General features: G+C 44.6%; 1 protein-coding gene across 8 annotated transcripts in view; it reads left to right on the top strand.

Annotated features, from left to right (window-relative positions):
- The window catches only part of LOC105197768 (optomotor-blind protein), a 90,883-nt gene extending 66,189 nt beyond the window's left edge, over nucleotides 1–24,694 (top strand). For 6 of the 8 annotated variants that reach the window (XM_026131599.2, XM_026131596.2, XM_026131594.2 and 3 more), the window contains 3 exons: nucleotides 12,341–12,487; nucleotides 13,612–13,688; nucleotides 19,459–24,694. In XM_026131599.2, the coding sequence (XP_025987384.1) occupies nucleotides 12,341–12,487; nucleotides 13,612–13,688; nucleotides 19,459–20,290 (1,056 nt within the window). In that variant the 3' untranslated portion in view covers nucleotides 20,291–24,694. The remainder of the gene's footprint in view (nucleotides 1–12,340; nucleotides 12,488–13,611; nucleotides 13,689–19,458) is intronic. The other 2 variants (XM_026131593.2, XM_026131597.2) reach the window with 1 other exon arrangement.
- The last annotated feature ends 387 nt before the right edge of the window (nucleotides 24,695–25,081 follow it).

Raw genomic sequence — 25,081 nt, 5'->3', positions numbered from 1 at the left:
TTTAATACGTCAAAATGACGTTCGGTTAGAAATGCTTCTCGTTCTTCTATCTCGCTTCAGAACACGACGGCGTGCCGCACATCGGGATTAGAACGTCTGCTGCACATGAGTGTTGGTGTAACATAACTTTGGGTGTTATGGGTGGGACTAAATCAGTTTAACGACCGTACTTGAATCCATTCTGTTCTTCGTCATTTTATTGTGACACCTAACGAGCTGACAAGCGGGACAGATGTTTCGCGGCTATCGCGAGCGCTCCTAAAATCGTTCTTTAAGGGGACCACCTCGTCGGCGGCGGATCATGTCGCGTCGCGACGTCGTTGGTGGTGCATCTGTTGCAAATTAGGGCGGCCTATAAAAAGGCGCTACTTTTCGTCGAAAGCAACGCGAGTCCTTGAGCGACAAGTAGAGCGACAAGTTACGAATGCGACGTGGATTTGATGGGAGTTTTAGAAAAATGTCGTTTCTTTTTCGACGACGAGATATCGGATCTCGCGATCATCTGCCTTATTTCGATAGTAATTAATGCAAAATTATGTAGAATACTAGCAAGCGCGATCTGTGTGTATTTTCCAAAGCGTGGGGGATCTGTAGAATCGATCAATGTCAAAATAATTTATACGTATTGAGAAATCGCGTGCAAGATTTATCAGCCGGCGGTTTCGTTACCTCCGTCACCTTCGTTCCATCAGGAGCGAAATTTGCGCGAAGTCTCTTCCGCGACGGCGGCAGAGAAGTGGGCGCAGACAGGGTAGAAATTTGTGTTATGGTCGAACATGTCGCGCGCGCGTGATCGGAACTCCGAGACATCAGAGGCGCCGCCGCGCAAACTCTACTAATGGACGCTCGACGACGGCGAACCGAGCGCTGGGAACCGGACGGGGGACGCGGTCGGAAGAAAGGGGGCTCCTTACTGTTTGTCGTTTGAATGTTTTAGGACCTCTGCTTAACCAACTTACTTACTGCCTCTGTGGGAGACAGCCGCTGCCGTGTTTGCACGGAACATTTCTTCTTTCCTTTCCTCCGTTTCCCTCCCCGACGACGACGATGACGACGACGGTGGTGGTAGTGATGGTGGTGGTGGTGATGGTGGTGGTGGTGTACCGTCCGTCCGTCGTTGTCATTCTCCTCCTTTTTCACTCTTCCTAAAACTGCGGACACCTTCTGTGTCGCTCCACGTCTACACAGCAGACGTTTCTCTATGACGGATGCTTCTGCAAACACGCGTATCTGTTTGCGCTTTCTGGCGGCTGTGCGCGGACACCACCGTATTTTTGGTGTGTGCAACGGGCGGCAGTTAAAAATCGACGCGCCACTATCGCCTACTATTTTTCTACCGATTTTCGTGTTCAAATTTGCTTCCGGGTACGCCGCGCCGCTGGTTTGCTCAGTCGGCGTTATATTAACGGTGTACCGAGGACAGGGATTTACCTCGGATGGCGGATTGTCCTGCAATCTCTCTTTTTTTTTTATACATTGTCATGGAGACTCACACGCAGCTTTACACAAATTCTTCCACGTGTTTAATACGCGATATATCAAGACACAGTAAAGCAGAGTTAAAGCAGAGTTAGTTAAAATGTACTGTTAGTTAAACAACGTCATGCATTGTACTTGCATTATACTCGAGAAAGTTTCGTGAATTAAGAAAGATGTTTTAGCATTACTAGGAGGTGTTAAAGTTAATCGCGCGAGTGGAACGACCGATCGCGAAGCTCGAAAGGTCCATGTTATCGGCGCTCATCCGCGGCGTCATCCCATGCACTTTACGCGCCGTATGCATCGTCATTGCTCCGAATTATTGAGACAGATTGTGATAAAGTGTCCTGAACTCCGGGGTTATCTAAACGCCTCCGCGGCCGGGTCACGGTTAGCGGGGACCGATAATTCGAGACGACCGGAGTTGAACGGAAAGGGAAAAAAAAGGGGACATCGGTCCGCGGAGAGGAAAAAAAGTCGAAGCGTTGACGGGTTCCGAGAGGCTTAATGCACGCGTTAATTCTCGATTATTGCACTCCCCCGGTCATTTATCTCTTTTATGACCGGCGAGCTATCCATATTTACGATTTTCGAACGGTCTTCTCGAAAGTCGTTTCGTCGCTCGTCTTTCTTTCGGCGGGCGGTTAACGCTTTTCCCACGACGACCGTTCTTAATCGATAATGGCCCATTTAGGATGTCAATGTTATCGATAACGATTCCGTGTCATTAGATAGTAGGGACGGACAATAAAATATGATATTTGTTCAAATGAAGTTTAACAACGATGTAAACGAGGAAGAGATCGGATAAAAAAATAATTTTTTTTTCCTCGCGCAAGTACACTGGGGTATATTTGTAACCCGTTTATTTAGGAGGGCCAGTTTAATGCTAATAGATTGAGTTTATTTAAGGGCAGCGGTAGTGCTAGCAGCGAAAAAGGGGTTTGTGCGTCCCAGGAGTAAAATACTTCATGCGTGTTGTCGACATATGTTTCTTTCACGTGACACGACCAATTTAATTCCATTTCTTCGGTAAAATCAGGAGAGCGAGCGTGACATGAACGAATGGTTGGAGGATTGCATCGTCTCGTCTCACGCGAAATGTCAGATGTGCTCGGCACAGCTTTTATGGCGTTAATCATCGCGCTCAACCTTTTCCCGTGTATCCGCTAGGGTGATGTGCTATTTGAAGAAATAAATTATCAGCGAGGAGCATCCGAATTAATCAATTTGATTGATGCTCATAATTAACGCGAGGAAGATTTTTTTCTAATTTCTCTCGTGTATTGTAAAAGAAATTTCACAGGTATTTTTTTCGTCTCAGTTCTACAATGATCAAGGTATCGCAAATTATAACAGTAAGATATGTTAATTCGCTTCGGAATCGGCTGCACTTAAAAGGGGAGACCACCTAAGTTCTTCTTCAGATACGTTCGCAATATCTCCGAGTTGTGGTTCGATATAATCGATGTGCATTCCGTATTCCACGCGGGCACGGCCTCTAAACCGCAGTGCTCTCGATGGGAAAAAAAAATAGCGGCGGCGGTCAGTGTCCCTTCGCGCAAAAGTGCCCACGCGAGCCCTCATTCGTATTCCGAAAAACGAAGGGACGCGCGATTACCAGATAGGGTGGTCGGCGCGGTCGCGGCGACTCGTATTCTTCGAGACAATAAAGCCAGCACTGAAAACGAAGGGGGTGGCTGTCGCTGCCAGCCAGGATTCCCAGCCAGGGGTTAGTTTCGCCGAGCTTTCAGCCTTTCGTTTCCTCCTTTTTCTCCTTTTCTTTCGCGGTTCTCTCCTCGTTTTCTGGCATGTCTCTTTTCTCTTTTTTCCTCACTTTTTTTTATGTTTGATTCTACGACGATGAAATCACAGGGTCGTAACACCTCGACTGGAAACGAATCCGACGGCTGTCGCTGTGGCGGGGTTGAAGTGAAAAAAAAAGGAGAAGATGAGAGCAGGAGAGTCCGATAATCGGTTTCAATCAGCACCATTGTCGGTCAGCGTAATCCGCCAGGCTGAGGCATCGAAAAAAAGGATGAGCAGCGGACGACCGAAAGGCGAAAGGGAGCTTCGCTGGCTCAGCGGGAAAAGCCCGTTGCCAGTGAATACACGTGTATAGCCTCGTCTAGTCTTTAGCCAATATTTAATGTTCTATATTTAACGGCTTGTCTAGATTCTACGTCCGACGCGGTGAGATCGATAAATACGTGATACCACGCTCGCCAATGCGCTGAACCATTATTGCAACAGGGAAGTTAAAAGAACTCTCTCATGTGCATAGGCCGTGATATTCCCGTACTTGTCATGGTTAATACATCGATACGTTTTTAGCTTGCTATTCTTCTGACGGATGATTTTTCTGTAATCTATGGAGGGATAAAAATATAATGGAGTTATATATTTGCAATCCCCCCAACAATGGGAAGTGATCCGGACGTGAAACGTTTATCGATGGCGGCGGGCGCAGGAGTTAATTTCGGATTGAATTCGCCGTTACGTCATTTAAACGAAGGGCAAAGGGCAATTCGTGAAATTTATCTTGTTTTCGCATGCAGCAATAAGCTGCTGCGACATCGTCGGATCCGCAGAACGTTTCGAATCATCATCCGTGTATCCTGTGTTCGAGGATCTCAAAGGGTTGAGGCGCCGCTCGTAAAATTCCTCGAGTACGATACAATTAGCGTGATATGCAAACAGCCGCAAAAAAGCGACGGCGATTGAATCGACGGTGGTGCATTATCGAAGGATATTGCGCCGTACCTCTCGAATATTCAGGAACAATTTTCTCTCCGCTAAAGGAAAAATTCGAGGCTCCCACTCTTGTGTATTTCACGGCGCATCGAGCATCGCCGGCAATTTCACACTTGCAACCCGCGCAAACACCCCTTGCGGCGCTTCTTTCCCATGTTTTCCGCAGTCGTGTATTTCAGCGCGAGAGATACCGCGCGCGCGCTTGCTCTCCTCGTCAAAGAACCTTTTTTTCCCTATCACCCTTCGGGCGAAAGAGAAGGAGGGAGGCAACGAAAAAAGAAAAAAAAAAGAGAAACAGAGTGACGCTTCTTTATACACGCGGCTTGTCTGCAAGCAGCCTGATTTCCGTTTAACATTTCCCTCCGTTGCTTTTTTCCGTATCAATCGTCGAGAAAATCAAGGGAAAAGACGATTCTCGCGCGTGTACCCCTTTAAACCTTGACAATTCTCGTTTAAATAACCTCTCGTGCACGCTTCCATGCAAGTATGTACATGGCTACATCAAACGCGCGCATTATTATACCCTGTAATCTTTCTGCGATAAATACAAAACTCGCAAGAGCATTTTGTCGGAGTTTCCTACGTTATTTAAGAAGAACGTTGTTGATGTATACATAAATAATCTGCGGATCTTGGAGATAATACTTTTAATTTAATCGTACGTAAACATTCTTAAGATTTTTCGTGATTAAGTATTAAGGACTTGTGGAACAGCGATTAAATTTTCGTTCTCTCTCTCCAACGTGCCGGACTTGGCCCACAAAGTTTATCGGGAATTACCATGACGGCGTGGTGGCACTGGTTGGCGACAGTACCTATTTGCTTTCATTCAGTGATCAAAGAACGGCGTTAAGTCGATAATCTTTATTTCTTTGCGTGCACAGTAGGCCCATTCAACGGATTCGTTTAGTCCGTAGAGCTTCTGCGCAATTTGACTTGACACCGCAGTTAAATATTGGCTGCAATTCCGGTTCCCTCTAATCACACTTTAGATATCTATTTATATCCGCTTATATTTTTCTTCGTATTTTTCAGCACAATAGCGAACGCAATAATATGACGCGCAAATTGAATTTTTTTAAATTAAATCATAATGCAAACAATAAAAAATAAATCTTTAAATTTTACATAAAACATTTCAAGTTCTATCAATCTGCGATTATCGAAAAAGTCTGGAGATTGAATGGTTATTAATAAGAAATATTTCCCGCCGCTCTTTTTAGCGGGTCAATCGAACGCGGAGCATCGTGACACCTGTCATATTTCACCGAGCAGCACCGTTTACGAAGTAGCCTCGGAAATTGGTACGAATTCGCGTGGAAGGGAAAAAAGAGCACGGGGAAAAGGAGTTCCTCGTGTTCGCTCGACCATCCAGACGGCCTGCTATTGGCTTGTCGGCTTACGTGCAAGTCGGCCATAATGCCCGAACCGGATGATGGAAAAGCCACCCTCGATTCGGGCCAATTAGCTTCCGGGCGAGTAAGTGGCAGAGAAACCCCCCAAGGATCCATTTCTCTCCCACATTCCCCCCTTTTCCTTTTCCTCCTTCACCTCCACCACCTCCTTCTCCTCCTCTTCGTCGTCGTCGTCGTCGTCGTCGTCGCCGTCGTCGTCTTCGCCGTCGTGCCACCACGAATTGACCTAACTTCGCTGGCCTCGCTGCGCCAACGAGCGAGACCGTCGGCGTCGCGTCGTCGAGCCGTCTGTAAGCCGAAGTTCATCGCCTAATTCGTTCTTAGAACTGGAAGACACTCCGTCACGCTCCCACGCGTCGCTTCCCAGAACTCAGATTGATTCGAGCTAATTGACTTCCTTGAAATTATGCGCCTAATCGCGAGCTCCGAGGTAACATTTGCGGTAGGATGGCGCGAACTAGAAATGCGATTAAGTTCAACTACTCAATCAAGACGCGCTCCAATTCCGAGGGTCTTCTGCGACGTGTTGTGCGCGATCGGTCGAAAAGTTAATAAGGGTTACCTCCAATTCGCGCCACCGTGTATTTCATATTTATTTGTACAACGGTAATGAAATACTTTTTTATAAGCTCGTACACATAATATTTACGAGATCTAGCTTACTTGCGGCATCCTTCAGTTTTTATATTAAAGTTTGACTTGAAACTTTATTTTCGTTATTTCTGAACTTTTTATACACTTGAAATCTATATAATTTAAAATAAAATCCTTTAATATCTCACACAGGATATTCCAATTTCAATTTTCTAATAAATCTACGTTACATTCCTTGAATCGTGATACATGAAAGTAAAGAAGTACAATTAAAAGTGGAAAGAATTAAATCAACTATTATAAAGAAGTGGATTTTTTCTGCTACATTTAACGATAAAATATCGCAGAGAAAAGCCGCCCTTATTTTTATTCCGCGTGACGAAGGTCTCGAGATGGGCCAGTCGCGTTCGCGTCCGGAACACGTCCTCCTACACGGCGGGTCCTCCGCCCAGGAGTAGAAAAATCCACCCCTTTTTCAGGCGGTCGATACCAGGACGACCAACCTTACCACCACCTTTCCCTTTCCGCTCCCGTGCGTTTCACCCCCGTCGCCTCGTCGTCTTTACTTCGTCGCACCCCCATGTGGCGAGCGGGCTCTCCCGCTCGCACCCTCGCCTTCGGCGAAAAGTTTCGTTCCTCCGCCGCTTTCTGCCGAGGTGGCGCCACACTCGCCATCAAGAACCACCCTTTCGTCTTCCTCCCACTCGCCTCCGCGCACCGTACACATACGTGAACCACCCCTTTATCCTTTCCCATTTCAATGGCTTTCTACCAGTATATCTTTCATTATTCTCGTGTATTCGTTCAGATCCTATCCGAACTTAAATGTATGTACCGTGGATAATGTGTACACTTCTGTGTGCGTGTAAGTGGATGAAAGTGCACGGGATTCGCGAACACTGCAAACTAAACTGCACGTGGTTACTCGATGTACCGATGGCTAAGTAATCTTCGGACCATCGGCCAACATCTTGATTTTCAAAGTGAAAAGCCCCGACTTTTTTCTCTCTCTCTCTTTTTCTGCAAATTTTTCATATTTTTTGGTTTCTTATCTTCGCGATATGTCGAAGCACACGTCTTACTCTTCGCCTTTACCTTCTCGCTGCGACGAAAAAATTTTGCAGTATCATCGTCAATACTTAGCTACATTCTTTATTTTTAGTCTCTCACCGAAGTAGTCCCTTTCAAGCCCAAGAGATTTGTTTGTTCTTCTGTACGATCAGTTGACCAAATAACAAGGACAGCATTGGCAAGATTTTGTTGCGCTTCTTCGTCTTCTCGAGGTTTGACCAGCGTGAATTTCGAAGGGTAAATGATTCGATGCCTATTCTTTTATTATAACGTTCGTTTAATATGACGTTCTAGTTTTATTTTACGTTTACAACGTAAATATTATCGATGTTCATGTGGAGATTTAAAATCGCAGAATAAATCGATCGGTAAGTTGCTACGCGCTTAAACTTTTTTATTGATCCATATATTTTAAAGACGCACCTATCGCATCGGGTTTCAAAAAAGCGGCGCGCCTAAAGAGATCTCCGGATTTCGTGATCCTGATGGCGCAAGGACGAGTGATCGGGGGAAAGGAGAGGAGCGCGAAGGAGAGACGCGAGAAAGAGGGAGAACAGCGTGTGCAGGTTCGTGATTCGAAGTAGGTGGGCCCCAGGTAGCCAGGACAGATAACACCCGGAGATTACCGCGGACAGAGTCATTAGCAGCGTCGGCTTCTGTGTCGGCCAAGATATTCTCTCACTTTCCTCCCCTGTCGTCCCGCTGCTGCTCCGCTCGCTCCACCGTCTATTCGTCCGTCGTGCGGTTTTATCTGGCCGGTCAATTCACGCGGCACGATATACACACCGGATCGTTTCAGATCCTACCACTTACTTTCCATTCTCCGACCATCTCCTTCTATTCCCTCCTTTCTTAGCTTCTCCTTTTCCCTTCTCTCTCTCTCTCTCTCTTTTTCCCTTTTGAGCTAGTAGCGTATCTCGCGATACTAGCCTCTTCCCCTTTCTTCTCTCGCGAACCGTATCCTCCTACCTCCGTCACACTCCTTTTATCCTTCTTTCGATATGTTCCACGGGCAGAATGCATCGCGAAAGACGCGCATTCGCCGCGCTCGAGCGAGCTCAGATTAGAGTCCGGAGAAATACTAATTGCTCCGATCGGCGTTCGCACATATTTTCCACGGCGCCAGAGGCGTGTCGAGGCCGAAGGTCCACGAGAAACGAGATAGTGACGAGGGAACCGCCGCCGCGCCGCGTCGGCCGGGGCGTCGCACGAGGGACCGGAAGGGGGACCAACGGCGCGGTAGTGTAGCGGTGGCGGTGGCGAGGGAAAGAGAAAAGAAGAGAGAGAAACATTCTGCTTTGATAGGCTAATGACAAACGCCTAGATTGCCGGCTTATCACCCGGCCAGCGCTAATTATTTCCCCTTTGTACCGCGCCGCGCATAATGGCGTCCGTGTGCGGGAACGGCGACAACGCGGGCTGTCTTTCTCTTTCTCTTTCTCTTTCCGCTTCACGTGTGCCGTGCCGATTTACACGCACGAGCAGCGCGTCGGCGAATTTTATTCGTTACCGCGTGCGGTGGCAGCAAACGTGAATTTCTCGCCGCGGATTGACGGAATGACGTTGTGCGTTACGATCGTCCCTTCACTTAAGCCTCCGCGCACTCTGCTGATTATCGACTCTGTTCACCGACGCGGTATAGACCTTTGGCCTCTGCCTTCCCTCTCTCCAAATGTCTGTTGACGATTTCTGTTTTCCCCCTACACGTTCAATATATGGACTAACGCATGGATGGAACTTTCGTCTGCCTGAATATAATTGCACTTTTATTCTCGGATATTCCGAACTTGATCATTTTTCTTTCCTATTGCCGCGGAAATTAAATTCAGTTTAAAGATCACATTTTAAAAAAATTATAATCATGTATCAACTTACGGTTTAATTAATATTAAAGAATTAATATTAAATGTTAGAATTTTTATCAGGATTTATCACGTAAAAGCTTTATTTCTCAGATAATTTTAATTTCAATAGATTTCTACAAAGTTTTAAATATTGGTATTGTAAGAGAGAGATTTTCATTTTAAATATTGTACTTCTATATAAAATTTTTACTAATATGTGAAATTAATTTTTACGAAATAAATGTCTTTGGGATTCACTTGCCCACATGGACATACTAGTCTGAACCTGTTACTATACATTACTCAGAAGCGGTTCCGAAAATTTCAAGTTAGCGCTATTAAGAACTTTCCTCAGCATCGGAAACTTTTCCAGGGCAATTCCCCCCCCCCTTCCCACCCACTTTGAAGTGTCATGAGCCTTTAGCCATACCCATTCGCCCTTGCGTTTATCAACAGCAGTTTGCGATTCGTTAAAGACACGTTACATTCGTATCCGCTTTGCAAACGTTTTCCCACCGCCAAAGTTCCTTCTTCGAGCGCACGATGATTATTCGGATTTAAAGCATTTGGCGCATAAACTTTATTGGCCAACACCAACGAAGATGCGTCAGTTTGTTTGTTTTTCGTCGTCGACAGAATTCTTAGCAATCTTGTTAGTTACTGCTCCCGCAGCAAAGCGATGTGCTCCGAGCGATATCTGCTTAAAACGGAAGGAGGACGACAGTCGGCGCGGAGAAATACGCGACGGTATCGTAAAAGAACATAGGGAAAAGAGAAAACGGGGAGAGCCGTTGTAAGCCTGGCGTCGAGAGGTGTACTTTTTTAAATCGCGCTTCTCGATTGTTTTTTTTTCTCATCCGTTGAAAACTTTTTGATTATTCTGTCGACACAATTTATCATTCCGTTATGAGAAGCAGACAATAATATGTAAACCATTAAATATTGAATATGAAATATTTCTCTCTAGCTTGCATTTTATTGTAACAGTAAATAGATTTTATCTATGAATTTGTGACAATACTTTTCAATCAATAAACGTTCTTTTTTGATAGAATTTAGAGGAAAAAAATATTTATGTATACATATATATATATATTTTTGTTATCTCCGAGAACACGATATTTATATATCTTTCGTATTATTATATAATGGTTTAGCCTCCGCAGTTAATTATAGAATACTGCAAAAATTGTAAGGCTTCCGCGAACTTCGCATGTCTGGTTAGGTTTCTAGACTAAGCCGTATTAATACTTTAATGATATTGCTCACGATATCGGTTAAAAACTTGGATCGAAATACCACCTTACGGCTCGCATCTTATTAAGAAGTTCATAAAAATATAATGTAAAATAATTTATTACGTACAATTTTAGCTTTCACGGCTGAAATTTCTCGTAAAACTTGTTTGGTGCCCCCGGGGCATCGGGTCCGATTTAAGGATGCGCAAGCCGCAACAATCTTGGATAATAAATGTTTCCTTTGACGAACGCGGAGAGATTCTTCTCGATTTAACAGAAACACTACGATCTCTGCGCGGTAGCGAATGAACCGGTTTCAACGCCGCGCAGAAATTAATCTCGCCTCTTCGTTCCTATGATAGTCACGATATACGGGTGATAAGCGCGGCATCGATACGTTTTATTTGGCGAAGTGGCGGTGCGGTACTGCGGATTCCGGATTGAATTAATAAGCGAATTCGATTGAGCCCGACAGAGCGACCGATATCCAGAATACGGCCGGCCATGTTTCGGAGTCTATCGATCACTATGTATGCGCCGAATAACCATATAAATTATGTCGATGACGATTGAGGCCGCCGCCGCCGCCGCCGATAGCGGGTTGGATGACGGTCGAAGTTGGCCGGTCGCAGATCCGAGAATCTACCTTCGTGAATTCGACGGCGAATTCGAATCGAGTGATGACACACGCGGTTTCCGGTTATCGATCGCTCGCGTTCACGTCGCCCGGTAATTTGCTCGTTACCGCTCACGTATTAATCTTTCTCTCTCTCTCTCTCTCTCTCTCGTTCTCGCTCTACGAATGTGACAGACGCGTGCGCGAGCTACGCGAGTTCGCCCTTTTCGTTTTGCGTGCCGGAATATTCTGAACAACCTTTCGGATCGGATAATAAAAGCAACGCGTGCACAGGCAAATTTGCTCCGGACGCGACGTGAGTCTCGCGAGCGACTCGCACGTGCATATTCGCGTCCGTTTAACAAGATCGATGGGCGTCCGCCGTGTAACGCAAGCTTTTTAATCGCGGGATGAGGTCAATAAATTGTCGTAATCGGAATTTCGATAATTCGACAAATTTATATGAACAATAACAATTTGGTGACAGACGTGACGAAATGCATCGCGTATCGCTGTAGCTCATTTGTATTTTATCATGGCTATTTCTGTCAATTAGCGAATCAGCCAGGTGCTAATAAGAGGAATATTAGAGACATCTTTGAGAAATAATTGCGTTTCCAATGTAAATATATAACCACGATCGTCATCGCCAGTGGCGATAAAATCGCGCGAAGCTCGCTCGGCAAGCTCGATTGCATTTGCAGACTTTGTATCGATCAGCTCGGCATGATGCATCAGTGTAATAGCCGCTTTGCCAAGCTCATGCCTCCTTGGCCCGCACGGAACTTTATGAAATACTTGCACGAAGATTAATTAACCGGGAGGAAAGAGTAACGTGCCGGCGCACGCTCTCTGATTGTGTGATTAACGGCAACACCTTCTTGACACTTTTTTAATCTGACGTATCTCTATATTTTTCTTCGTGCAAAATCGCTCTCTCGTGTCTCGCGCCGCTTTTGTTTCTTAATTTTGCCCCGTGCCGTAGATCACTTTCAGACCACGCGCTCGCGATATCTAATCACGAGACTTTTGAGCTTCCGCGACTTGCGCTAATTGGAACTCTCCGAACATTGTTCATAAGAATGAAAAGAAATCCACTTTGTACAAAGTTCGAAGATATTCGAAGAAAGTGTAGAGAGGAAAACTTGATTCTCGCGTGTATTGTATTTTCTCTTGACTTAAAAATTATCCGCTGCGGAATTGGAGGCACCGTCGAGGAGTAATTGTTGGTCTGAAAGTGCGTACACGAAGCGAAATAATTGCAAACGTTCTTTGCCGAAACTAGCCTAAAACAATCTGTCCCAATGTATGCTCCCTTTCTTATTACAGACGATACTGAACTCGATGCACAAGTATCAGCCGAGGTTTCACCTCGTGCGAGCTAATGACATCCTGAAACTTCCGTATTCGACGTTCAGGAGTTACGTTTTCAAAGAGACGGAATTCATCGCCGTGACGGCCTATCAAAACGAAAAGGTAAGCGACCTTTGGTTTGCTCAAATACACGTATCATCCACACGCAAAGGAAGGATTAACCGATGAAGCTAAAATACAGCCATGTGGCAGCTGATATGTGTTTTTAAAATAAGGATAGCTAATATCGATGCTGTCGAAGCTCAGTTAATTATTAAAATGTAGCAGCCATAGCAAAAAAATATTTCCTGCTAAAATCAAATATATGTGGCACCGTTCCATAAACAATTGCGGTTTGAAATACGCAACTTCATGCGTGTAAAATATTAAGGACAGCTGTCACTTTTTTAACTATTCGTAATGTATTAAAACATGTTTTTAATTTTAGCCAATAAAGCGTATCAGCAGCAAATATATTTTATCTTTAATAACCAACTTTTAGCAATGATAGAAAAATTCAAACTAGCTACCGACATTTAGCTAATATTTCTGAGTCATTTCGTTCCAAACGGGAAAGGGAAAGAGATCTTACGTCAGATTAATTTCGAAATATTAGAATGCGATCTTTTAGAAGATTGGAAAACTCTATATTTTGTAACACCTGGAACTTCTACAGGAGAGCAAGATAAAATTTATTTGGCCCCTTTTTTTTATCTGGTAAGATTTATCGGTGCAGAAATACGATCTTTCTTTATGTGTCAAAAGTTCATCACCTTATCGCAGAGGAAATGTAAAGCTCACGCGCGACGGCGAGAATTCGTTAGAAAGGAACAATCTCGCGTTACGATCTTTAGAGAGCGGGCCGTTTTGGTTTCTGGCCTTCCGTTAATTAATATTTCTCCGCGTTCTTATGCCTTGATAAAGTGAATATGGACGCGAGCATTTCGTGGAATAACGTCTTCTCGGTACGCATTATTTTCAGTAGTGAATGAGTTGCTCACACGCGCGCACGTGGCCATAAGAAGAGACTGGGCCTTGTACAGATTTTTGGTAGGTCGGTTATATACGCGGCTAATACACTCCTATCTTAATTATCGCGCCTTCTCGGTATGTCGGCCAAATACGGAGCAAAACGAGAAAGTATTTTTAACTCTAGAGGCCTGTTAAATACAACTTAACGAAAGATTCTTTATTGTTGCACACTTTCTTCCAATCCATGCTCAAATATATTTATTTTCTTTTTGCAGATCACCCAGCTGAAGATCGATAATAATCCCTTCGCGAAAGGATTTCGGGATACTGGTGCGGGGAAGCGCGAGAAAAAGTGAGTATCGCTTTCAAAACTGCACTTTAAACGTAGTATATTTTTTAACACTTTCCTGTTTTAAAATAAAACTCAAATTTTTTGCCATGTGTATATGTGCTCCCAAAAGAGTTATTCAGCAGTTTCAATTAAAAGTTTATTTACAAGAATTTATGAAAATTATAATATCAATTATCAGGAAAGAGTTGAAAAAAAAAATCAATAGGCTAAGTATCTTTCGAGCGTCCTGCGATAAAAATCGTACGATTTAGCATCTACGTTAGTATAAGACGGATTAAAAACTACCCTAAATACAAAACGGGCATGCCCTCTCTTCAAATTGCATTTTGTGATGAGCAAAGAGCGCGAATCTGTCTTCGGGGTCGACCTAATTGATCGTAGACCTTTCGAGCTTCCCCTCGATCGACGCTATTATGCCGACCTTAGGGTCACCCTCTGAGCTAAGGGTTGGTTTCACAGGGCTCATTTGCACTCCGCATCGCCGGCAGTGCCGTCCATTTATATTCAATATTGCGGGTTTATGAGCTTATGTCAGCAAGCGATCTCCCGGAGGGGATGCTGGCCCGCCGTTGCCGTGGACCAGGCCGCCAATAGAAACCTATTTCGATCCTATTGGTCGTGATCCCATTCGCGAAAACTCGAGTGGATTTTGATGAAATTAAGTCGCTATGCATAACAATTTAAGCTGTGTTCCTAATCCTTATTATGTCGTTAAGAAGCGTTCAAAATTTCATAAATAAAATATTCTGCGTGTGATGCCAATGTATCTTGTATTAAGAAGTGCATTATGTTGCGGAAAGATAAAAAAAAAGGACGGTGCGAGCCGCGGGTCAGAAAATTTTCGGAAAATTGCGGCGGTCTGCGACGTCGAGCGGATAAAGAAAGGGCGAGGTTAATCGAGAAAATATGCAAAGCAGGGGGCGCGTCGCCGCGGCACCGCCTAATTAGAATAAGGGTTAGTTTTCGGCTTATGGTTTCGGTTAAGGGTGGTTGGATGCCATCAGGAAGCCACAGGGAAACCGGAAAGAGAGAAAGAGAGAGGGCACAAGCAGGGAAACATCGGCAGAAAGAGACCGCGAGAGAAAGAGAGTGGCACTGTGAGAGAGGGATCGGGGTTGGAACATAGCCAATCATCGGATTAGCATACTGATGCTCAGGGGCGGCGCTATCGTTAACGTGGAGGGTGCCACTCTTGGCGGCTTTGAATTTTATATTGGCTCCACAGATCGTTTTGTGGCTGCATAAAGACTGCGCTTCGAGAGCCCCAGTCGATCTTCCGATGAAAGCGCAAAATTTTTTTTCTATACGTTATTTTTTTACGCGCTATCTTCGGTCGCGTAGACTTCATAACGTACGAGATCGCTAACGATCGAGAGTCGTGACAAATAGGCTAGAAAGACAAGGCAAGATGCGAATGTATAGCAAAGTTAATCTCATCGGAATCGTCGCACGATAATTTAGGCGAGAAATCCCCACGATTTAAGTACAGAGATATAAAATAACTGTGTAAAGTAACTGCGACCGTACTCAAATAAAATTGCTACACTCGATACGCGATAGTGCTCAACGCTTAAGCGACACTGACAGCCGGCGCATTGTTTCGTTAATTTTTTAACAACGCGCGACGCGGCGTTTCGTCACGAGATGTAACGCCACTCGAGCGTGACGAGTTGATTCGCCACGCCGCTTAAAAAAAAGAAAGGGAAAAAAGAGAGAGAGAGAGAGAGGGAGAAAAAGAAAGGAGGAACCGCTCCGGTGCGGCGAGTTGTCACGTCATTTATCATCATACACCGCGGAAAGATCGTATTGCGATACACGCGGCGAATTAACCCGTTCGCTCGTGAAACTCCCACGATCACGCGTTAATACATATATAGCGCGAACGATATGTATTTTCTAGCGATACATTAGTGCAGGTGTTTTAAATTAATAGCTGTGACGCTGACCATTGTCTCCGGGGTTAATTTTCGCGATCGATACTCGCTTACATATTGCACAAACGTCTTCTGATTAATTAAGCGAAGCAAGGCGCGCCGAGAAATCTGGACGAAGCCGGGGAGTTTTATTTAACTTTTGCAGTTAATTATCCGCAGAGAGGAAATCGTTGGGATTCCTGTGCGTTTCTCCGCATTGCAACAAAGCATTCCTACAAAGATATAATTACAACCGGACTAGCCCCTTAGGCTTCATCCTCTATTTTTGTCAATCTCGTGTTATATCTGGATAATATCGAAAGTAATAAGAATAGTATGTAATAATAATTTAACTGGACAAAAAGAACAATTTCGCTGGAATACAGATCTGAAAATGGTTGTGTTGAATCACTACAAAATTTACATTGAACGTTTAAGCTAGTTGCGCTACATGGAAAAAAAAATAGTATTAAATCAACAATTCATTGTTTCATATATAAGTAAGAATATGAAATCTTGGAAGAATTTATAATTTTAAACAGACATAATTTGCTTACATAAAGAAAATTTTTCGCTTCATGTAAGAGCAAATTATGTCTGTTTAAGATTATAAATTCTTCTAAGAAGATTTCATATTCTTGCTTATGTATGAAATAATGAATTGAAATAATAATTTGATACTAATTTTTTTTCTGTGTAAAATGTCAAAACCTTTTGCTGCAGCATCACATCATATCCTTTTACATATTTATTTTGATAGTTGAACATAAAATTATTTTCTCATCCGTATCCAGTTAAATTTTTGGATACTACAATAAAATTGTACTTTCCGTGTGATGGTTTAAGTATTTCTTATTTGCCGCGATATAAAGAGCCCGCGTGTCAATATTCGTGCTTCTTGCTGTACGATCTCGCAATGTCTACTTTCGTTCATGCCGAAATGTCATTTGTTGATTCGCTCGAAATCACGATGGTAATGTATTGGCAAAGATATTTTGGCGGAATGGAAGGTTTATCTTTTCCCACGAAGTCGTTCTTTTAGACGATGATACGAGCTTTCGGAGAGGGCAGCAATTCCTCCCATAATCGCGCCAAGCTGAAATACTCGATTCCGCAACCTAATACAGAATTAATTGGCGCACACGGATCCTTTCAGCGGGCTCGAACAAAATTTCCTGGAACGCTCCTAATCACGCAAAGGAAACTCGATGGTACGTTACCGTCGACAATCGAGTGGAATGACGGGCCGGGGTTACGGGGGCGCGGCGGCGGCGCGGCGCGGCACGGCGCGGGAAAGGCGAGGGGGATAGGGCAAATCTAATGCATCGTCTCGTGCAGGCAGAACAAACCTAAACCTCGTGTAAGTCTCGGCTATAGCCGTTCGCACAACGAGAGGCTTACCGGTGTCTTAATGCCATGTAATGCGATCAGTTCACTAACACAGAGACGCGCGCTTTCGCTCGCTCGTTTGCCCGAGGTGCATCCACTCCGCGCACGCTCCTTCCCGTGGATGCATCCATGACGTGCACTCGTTGCAGCCCCGAAAGGGTGTGCAGGCTCTCTGGTTTCTGTACGTAAGTGCGAGAGCGCGCCAAATCAATAGTTCGCCGTGCACCCGTATAGGACTTTCGAGTACGGTAGGACGTCCCTCTTCGTCCTGGGTCTCTCACGAAGAGAGACGTTCAGTTTTATTCGCGCTCGTTGAGATCGCTCGAGCCAATGTCGTTTAGCGCTGACCATCTTTTTTTTTCTTTTCTCTTTTCTTTCCATGTCTCTCTATGCTTTAACTAGTCGTAGAAACAAACTGATGTCTAGAAGTGGAAGAATTCATTGATGGAGATTAATCAGAAATCATTAAATCCACGCGACGTTCGATTTCTCTTATGTAAAAGATTGTCCGTATAACGCAGCTCGATAAATCGCGCCGAGATTACGCGATCTTCGCGATGATCGGGCGAGAGAAACACGTTGCCCTGGGGAATCAACGAATAGATCGGTGTGCCGTGAATCGATACGATATCGCCGCGGCATCGATGAAAAATGATCGTGACTCCGACTCGGGAGTGCAGGCGGCCAGATGTCAGCGCGATAAATCACTCTCGATTCCGCACACCTAACTCGCGATTCGCGGAAAAAAGTTCTTCGCGTCGTACCGCGTCGCGGGAGCGCAATGTAATCGTGCCGCGCGTATATCTTGAGGGTTCTATCGACACGCCGCTCGTTTATGCGAACCGCCTGTACGTACGTACGCACGCATACAGAGGCGCGAATTGCACGAGCTCTCGCTCGTCTGTTTATAAGTGCAAATAGCCGCGAGTGGCATAAAGTTAAGCGCACGTGAAGGCAACGCACGCGCGAGCGAGCGAGCGAGCGAGCGAGCGAACGAGCGAACGAGCGCTAGACACTTGCCGCATAGGAAAGGCGTTGAAGGCGCAATTAAGATAATTAATCTAATACCACGGCCGCGCCTCGAGGCAATACAGCTACCGGCGCTCGCATAAATCCCGGGGTCTCGTTTATTGCATCGCGCCGCGCCGGCTCCGCTTCGCGTGAATTATCACTTGCGTACGAGCGAAGCGCTCGAGAGTCGCCGCGTTTAGTGTCGGGGCCTTTTGATTTTCTTGTAGCACAATACCTCTCTGTCTCCCGGAATCGCGACCGCATTGATCGCGCCTGTTCTCCTCGCACGCGCGACGACCCGATACAACGACGACGACGACGACAACGCGCGTCGTTAAACGAGCTCGATATTTCACTCGCGTGAGTATCGCCGCTGTAAGATTTTCATACTTTCTCGTTTAGTCAGTCACACGCGTAATCGAAATTACGCAAACTCCGCGTGAAGGGGGATTTCGAAGAAATCGCACACCAAGATTTACAAATAGATCGCGTGTTCAGCTTTGATACAAGAAAACTTGTAACACGCGTCCGCAGATCATTTTATGTATCAAATTAGAAATCAAAGTTAGTTTGGCGAACAATATTGATACATATATATTCAATCAATTATTATTCTATTGTATTTTTTTATAGTACGATTATAATAGCTTCCATGTAATGTCTTTCAGAATCAACGTTAACTAAAATTGCGACTCGGTCTGCAATTTCAGTTCTTCATTATGTTGAATATCGATTCGCCAATAAATCAATTAGCACACAGCGAGGACATCCTCGAGATATTGCGCTAGCACGGATAGAAATTGCCGATTTGCTCTCGCAATCTTCCGGATGAGGATATCCTCTTACCGCATGCACCTCGTCCGCATGCACCTCGTCTTCGTCACATTTTTTTTCAATTGAGACATACGCATACGGCATGCTAACAAAACCGCAACGAGATCCAGCGTGAACGATTTAACGTCGAAATTGCCGCTGCCAAGGAGGGAGGTAACTTTATCACCGACCCTCTCGTTATACTCTCGGAACCAATTATAGTGTGCCGTAATCAATGGGCATTCGCGCGTCTCAAAAGATTGTCAGCTTGCGAACGTCGATAAATCATATCGAAATAGGCGGAACCCATTTACCCGGTGGCCGCGCGCAGCTCCACTAACGTTCCCTAACGATTGATAACTTACTAACCACGCCTTTCCATAAATCAATAATCAATCTAGAAACGTGGAGGCAATGGGCTTCTTTATAACTTGGCGTTGTGACGATGTCGAATTTGTTTCTCCCTTCCTTCCTCCTTCTACAACTTGTTTTTCGCGAGACAAGAATCAGTACGATACAATTTGATTAATATTCAAAGTGCGGTATATGGAAAAGATTTCGCGAGGTAAAAAGTAATTAAGAGCGTAAAATAAGCGTAGTTACGCGAACCTCGCAAGATTGCTAACTCCGCGTCGTTGTTGCAGAAGGCAGGCGCTACTGACTGTATCGGGCGGCGGTTCCCGTTTGACAGCGGGTGGACCAGCGTCGCCGGACAAGCGGCGCTCGTCGAATTCCGCCACCGATCTCTTGGACGACGACGACAAGCTGCTGGACGTGGTCGGACCGGACACGCCGCACCCGGCCCATCATCATCGGGAACGGGAGCACTCCCGAGAACGAGACGATCGGACGAGCGAACGAGGCGAGGGCAGCGAATCGTCCGGGTCCGAGAGCGGCGGCGGCGGTGGCGGGCCAGGCCCAACGGGGTCCGAAGGTCCACGGCCGGACGTCTCCGTCGGTCCACCGCTTCACCCGCCTCTCTTACCGTATCTGTACCCGCCGGTGCCCGGACTCTATCCAGGTCCCGGTCATCTCATACCACCCTCTCCTCTCGGACTCCACGGTGGAGTCACGCCCGGTATGCTGTTTAACGCCCAGCTGGCCTTGGCGGCCCAGCATCCGCTCTTCGCGCATTATCCCCATCCCCTGACCAGTCCCCTGCATCAGCTCAAGGGACATAGATTCGCGCCCTATACCCTCCCGGCGCCCTCGCATGGCTCAGCTTTCGAAACCGTGACCCCCGGTAGTAGGACCCTAAGTCCGAGATCACCGCCACCGAGGCCGCCAACCGATTCGCCGACACCCACCGGCGGCGGTGGCGGCGGCGGCGGTGCTCTCACCTCGACGACACCCAGCTCCGCCGGTGAGCTCAAGTCTATCGAGAACATGGTGAACGGACTGCAGGAGAAGAGAAGGAGAAGTCCGAGTCTTACGCCCGGACATCGGGGCGACGATGCCGGCGGAGGGAGTCCGTGACAGGAGAACGAACCTGTGAGCAGCACGAAGGACGACGACCCTGACGACGAGGACGAGGACTGCGCCGACGAGTCCGGTGGCGACCCGGAGGACCTCTCCGCCGACGACAGGGAGCCGGACTCCACGTCGGAGCCGTCGTAGCGGCGGGAACGTTGGCTGATCGGCATTCGGTTCTCCCTGTCTTCTCCTCGTCCTGTTCGGGGTTCCTGGCCGCACCGGACGGGAGCGAGGAAGGCCGGACTCTCATACTACAAAGTGCAATTTTATTTCCGGAGCGGCGCCGCGCTCGATAAGTCGTTCTCGCGAGCGAGAGCGGCGCCCTTCGTGCTTTTGGGACGAAACGAGGAGTCCCCCGCGTGTTTCCTGTATCTGTAAATAGATTTACGCGGTTCGCGCGAGAACATGCTGTCGCGCGCGTTAGGGGTGTGCGTCTCTGTTGAGAAAGGACCGTGAGGTGGGACGCATTGGACTCTCAATGGACGCTGCGTTGCCGATCGCACGTTGCTGTAAATTTAAAAAAAAAATGAGACGCGAGAGTGAAAGCGTTAAGAGAAAAATGAATGTGAGAGAGGGAGAGAAAGGGAGAGAGAGAAAGAGAAAAATGAGATAAAACGAGCGCGCGTACTTGTGTCCCGTGTGAGTCTACGTTCTACCTGTGTACGTTAGGTCTTAAGGGAAGAAAACAGAGAACGATATTGCAATATATAAGAGCACCTCCTACTATTTGCAGTCCCTGTACATATGTACCCTAGTGATATTATATATATATTATAATTATATATATATATATATATAAATATTATATTATAAATATAAATAACATCTACTCTCTCTGTACTAATTATTAAATATATTATTATAACGATTAGAGAGACGTAAAACGCATAAACGCACGATGCCCGATTTATGCCTCGAAAACGCAAAAAAAGCGCAAGAAATTCCAAATCCGAAGAAATCTCGGGGTTCGAGTCGACGATCCGTAGAGAAAGCAGCGCGTAAACCGTGGATTGGTTGTTCACCGAGGAGCAATGCCGCTCTCGAATCCTTTCGTTCTCGAAATTCCACGTCGTTCAGAGATTCGCGCCCTTTGCGAGCGTTGAAGGTAAAGCCGTCGGTCGAAACAATACGGGGGATGATCAGCTTTTCGTTTGTTTACTTGAACGTCACTATCGGCGAATCGCGCATGGTTTTTTTTCCTTTCCCTTTTTTTTAAGAGAAAGCTTCTCATCATCCCTTTTATTAGAAAATTGAAGTGTACAACGGATTTGTGATAGAAGAAACGACTTGTCAAAAATGATATTTTTCTTTTACGTTGCTGTCATTACAATATTATAAATTGAATTTATTTTTCTTTCTAATTTTTTTTATTTGAAAAACAAGGCAAATTGAAATTTTATTTTACAAAAATTGCTCAATGCTCGATTGCCGAATTACAGTGAACGACTGGAATACCACCGTGCTCTATCTGTTTAAAAGTTCGAGTCGGCCTGCAATTTGTATAAATAGTGGCGATCGGTGTAAATAATTATTAAACGTGTAATAAGAAAAAATTTGCAATCAACTCGCGCGACTTACTTTAGGGAGCAGAGGGATTTGCTATCGCGAATGCTGCACGTAACACAATAGAGGTGGTCTAAAGAGAAAAACCTGACGTCTGGGATAAAAGATAACGGTGATTTAAGACGAAATCGCGCGATGCGGGAGGACGTAGCGCAACGGTTTTTTTTTTATTTTTTTTAATGGATCGTCTCCGAGAATGGGATTCTCCTGTGATGTCCGAGAATGGGAGGCCGTTATCGTTTGCACGCACTGCGACAATGCGAATGCGCCGCACGTCCGCACACTGTACGGTCGCAGCGACAATCGAAAGATCGTCTCGATACTCAGCGCAATGCACCTTGGCGTTTAACGTCGATCATCTCGTTGTGCAATCGACGATCGGCTTCTCATTGGTATTCAAAGCCACTCTGTCGTAATTCGACTAATCGCTGTCACGTCTCTTACGCGTTTTCGATCCTGCCAGTAGCGTCGAGTATCGTAAAATGAGAAAGACACGAGTGGATCTTCTAAGTCGATCTCTCGTTTCAAATAATTTGTTGCGGTTGTTCAGTAGTTGCAAGAAGGTAAGTCAACAGCGATCGAAAGTAGCAAGTACAACGTTAAATATACAACGGTTGAATCGCGATATATTATTTATAAACATATCAAAACAATCAATTTTACACGGCTGGTGTTCATCCGGTATTCGCCACGTCGAAATATTTCAAAGTTCATAAACTACCAGCTTTTATCTTATTTTTTTTTTTAATAGCCAACTGACATTGATTTTGATTTTAAAAAATTATGATTTATGCAAAAACACAAATAAAACGTGTGATATAATGTGTTGATTATTAAACATGATTTCTGAATATATTGATTAAAACGAGAGATATAACAGACACATCGACTTTTGGAAGTCCTAATCAGCTTTGCTCTATTTTGCGATACCCGTTAAGCGGGCTAGCTCGTCGTTGTAATACGTCTGTACATCCGAATCGATTACAAGGGAGCGAAGTGTTCTGAAATCCGAAAGCAATAATCGAGCAGAGCTGTGAGTGCAACTATCGCGGATGAAACTAATCGATTCGGCTGTTCTAATAAACTACCGCGGTCGGTCAAGACTTCCATATTTTTCAAAAATTGCCATTGACAGTCACTTTAACCCGGTGCAAAATTCCCGACGAAGAATTTTCGAGCGATTCAACATGAATGGTTCGAAAATTGGAGGTCATTTCAGGATCGTGTTATCGAGTGTAACGAGTCTGACGATTATTGTTCATCATACTTTAAGCGACAACCAGAAACCTATTTCTATAATCTGGTAGACGGAATGACGTGTAGATTTTTTATTTAATTAATATGTTGATCGGAGAACTCTTGTCACAGTGATAACAAAATCGTCTTGAAAAACGACGAGATAAATATTTTCCACAAATCTTTATTATTTTATTTACTTGTTACTCATTACGCAAAATCCTTAATTCGTTTACACATGTTGATTTTAATAAATCTTGTTCAGATATCGTTCCGTTAATAGAAAAAAAAACAGCACATCTCAAAATTAGCAATTTTTCCGTGGTGCATCTTTAAAATTCTGAATTGGATCAGTGTTTTAATTAAGATAGTGAATACATATGCATGACTTCACTTTCTTTCCATGTTATACTTCCACACACATACACATAAAATTATAATATATTTTTTAAAACTATGTGAATTTTCAAAAATCGATCCTAGTATAGCGTAAATTTTATCCCTTGTCAAAGTTATGTACTGTTCTAATAAATATGTCGATTTTCCACAAAAACATAAATTTTCTAGGGTCGATTTCTTTCCATTATTTCAAAAATGCTAATTTTTTATTTGTGTCACTTCTATCAACGGAGTGATATGCCTGGCGAACATGTACATATATTTACTTTGTTCCAACCTATTTATATTCAGCGCTAAATATGGTTCCCTCGATCCTGAATTTCATTCACTATGGAAAACTCAAACGACGCAAATGTGAAATGGAAATTGCCATATTTAGCGCTAAATGTATGAAAACGAGCCAATGTTCCGATGCAAAAGTAGAAACTGATCGATATGTACAGATACGCAATTGAACAGGCAAGTGGATGAAGAAGGCTTGTCACATTCTTACGCACGTTAAGTTATTTGTATGAATAAATGTTATTCCCTATTGTATCATACGTATCAGTACGTAAAATGTATTATCAATTTAGTGCTGTGATGGTTCTTAGTGAAGTTAGCCTGTGGATACGAAGAGTCCATGTACGATATTAAGTCACCTTAATGCGAACGTATTAATTTAACGCTAAAATCTGTAATCACGAGGCGTCATTAAATCAAACATTTTCTTCGTCCATCTGCTCTTTCAATTTAACGATTCGATCGTGTATGATTCATCGACATTTTGAGACACAGTTATAGTCAAAGACTTTCGCCTAATTAAAATCGCGTCTCAGTTCCCTCGAATCTTCGGGAATTTGCTCAATCTCGCATAATTTTCGTGGCTTCCTTCGGAGCGTTACGCACAGTCTTGTGCATGCACAAAACGACGCATCATCGTCAACGAGAAAATGGGAGAAGCAATAAAAAAATGAGTAAAAAAAAGGGAAAAGAAAACGAAGGGAAATTTGATCGATCTAGACGTGGGCCACGCGCGTCAAAAGCGAATCCAACTTCTTAACACGAGAATCGTGATATTCCGTGACTTGTATTGTATATTGTACACTCCTTAGATTCTTTGTCCTTTGCCCCGACTCCAATCTTGCTCCATCGTCAAAATCCCTCCGCAAAATCCACGTGATTAAGAATTATATATATATATATATTAATTTAAAAATAATACAACAACACTGTGTATACCCTCATTTCTCACGCTCCGAGTAATAAATAAACTTAATTGCACGATGAACTTATCGTTGCACAATTATATCGCGCGCGCGGATATCTGCGCAAAATAGAGTCACAGTATTATTCCTTGACGAACGTCGTCCGCACGTCACTCCCGTTCGCGATTGGCAGTGCGCTTATCAACTTCCGTGCAATTTTTTTCCTTTACGCTCCACACAAAACGCCAATTGCGCCAGTTCTATTGGATAAAAAAGCGTTATAACATAAATTTTTAATATCTTTATACATTGCTCGTTAATAACTTTGACGTTAACAATAGGCAAGTAAGAAGGGAACAGTAACCTCGCTTTACCACCGTTTCAGAAAATCGATCACCGTGTGGCTATT

Source organism: Solenopsis invicta, chromosome 10 (genome assembly GCF_016802725.1).
Source record: "Solenopsis invicta isolate M01_SB chromosome 10, UNIL_Sinv_3.0, whole genome shotgun sequence".
Lineage (NCBI taxonomy): Eukaryota > Metazoa > Arthropoda > Insecta > Hymenoptera > Formicidae > Solenopsis > Solenopsis invicta.
This window is presented reverse-complemented; position numbering and strand designations above follow the sequence as displayed.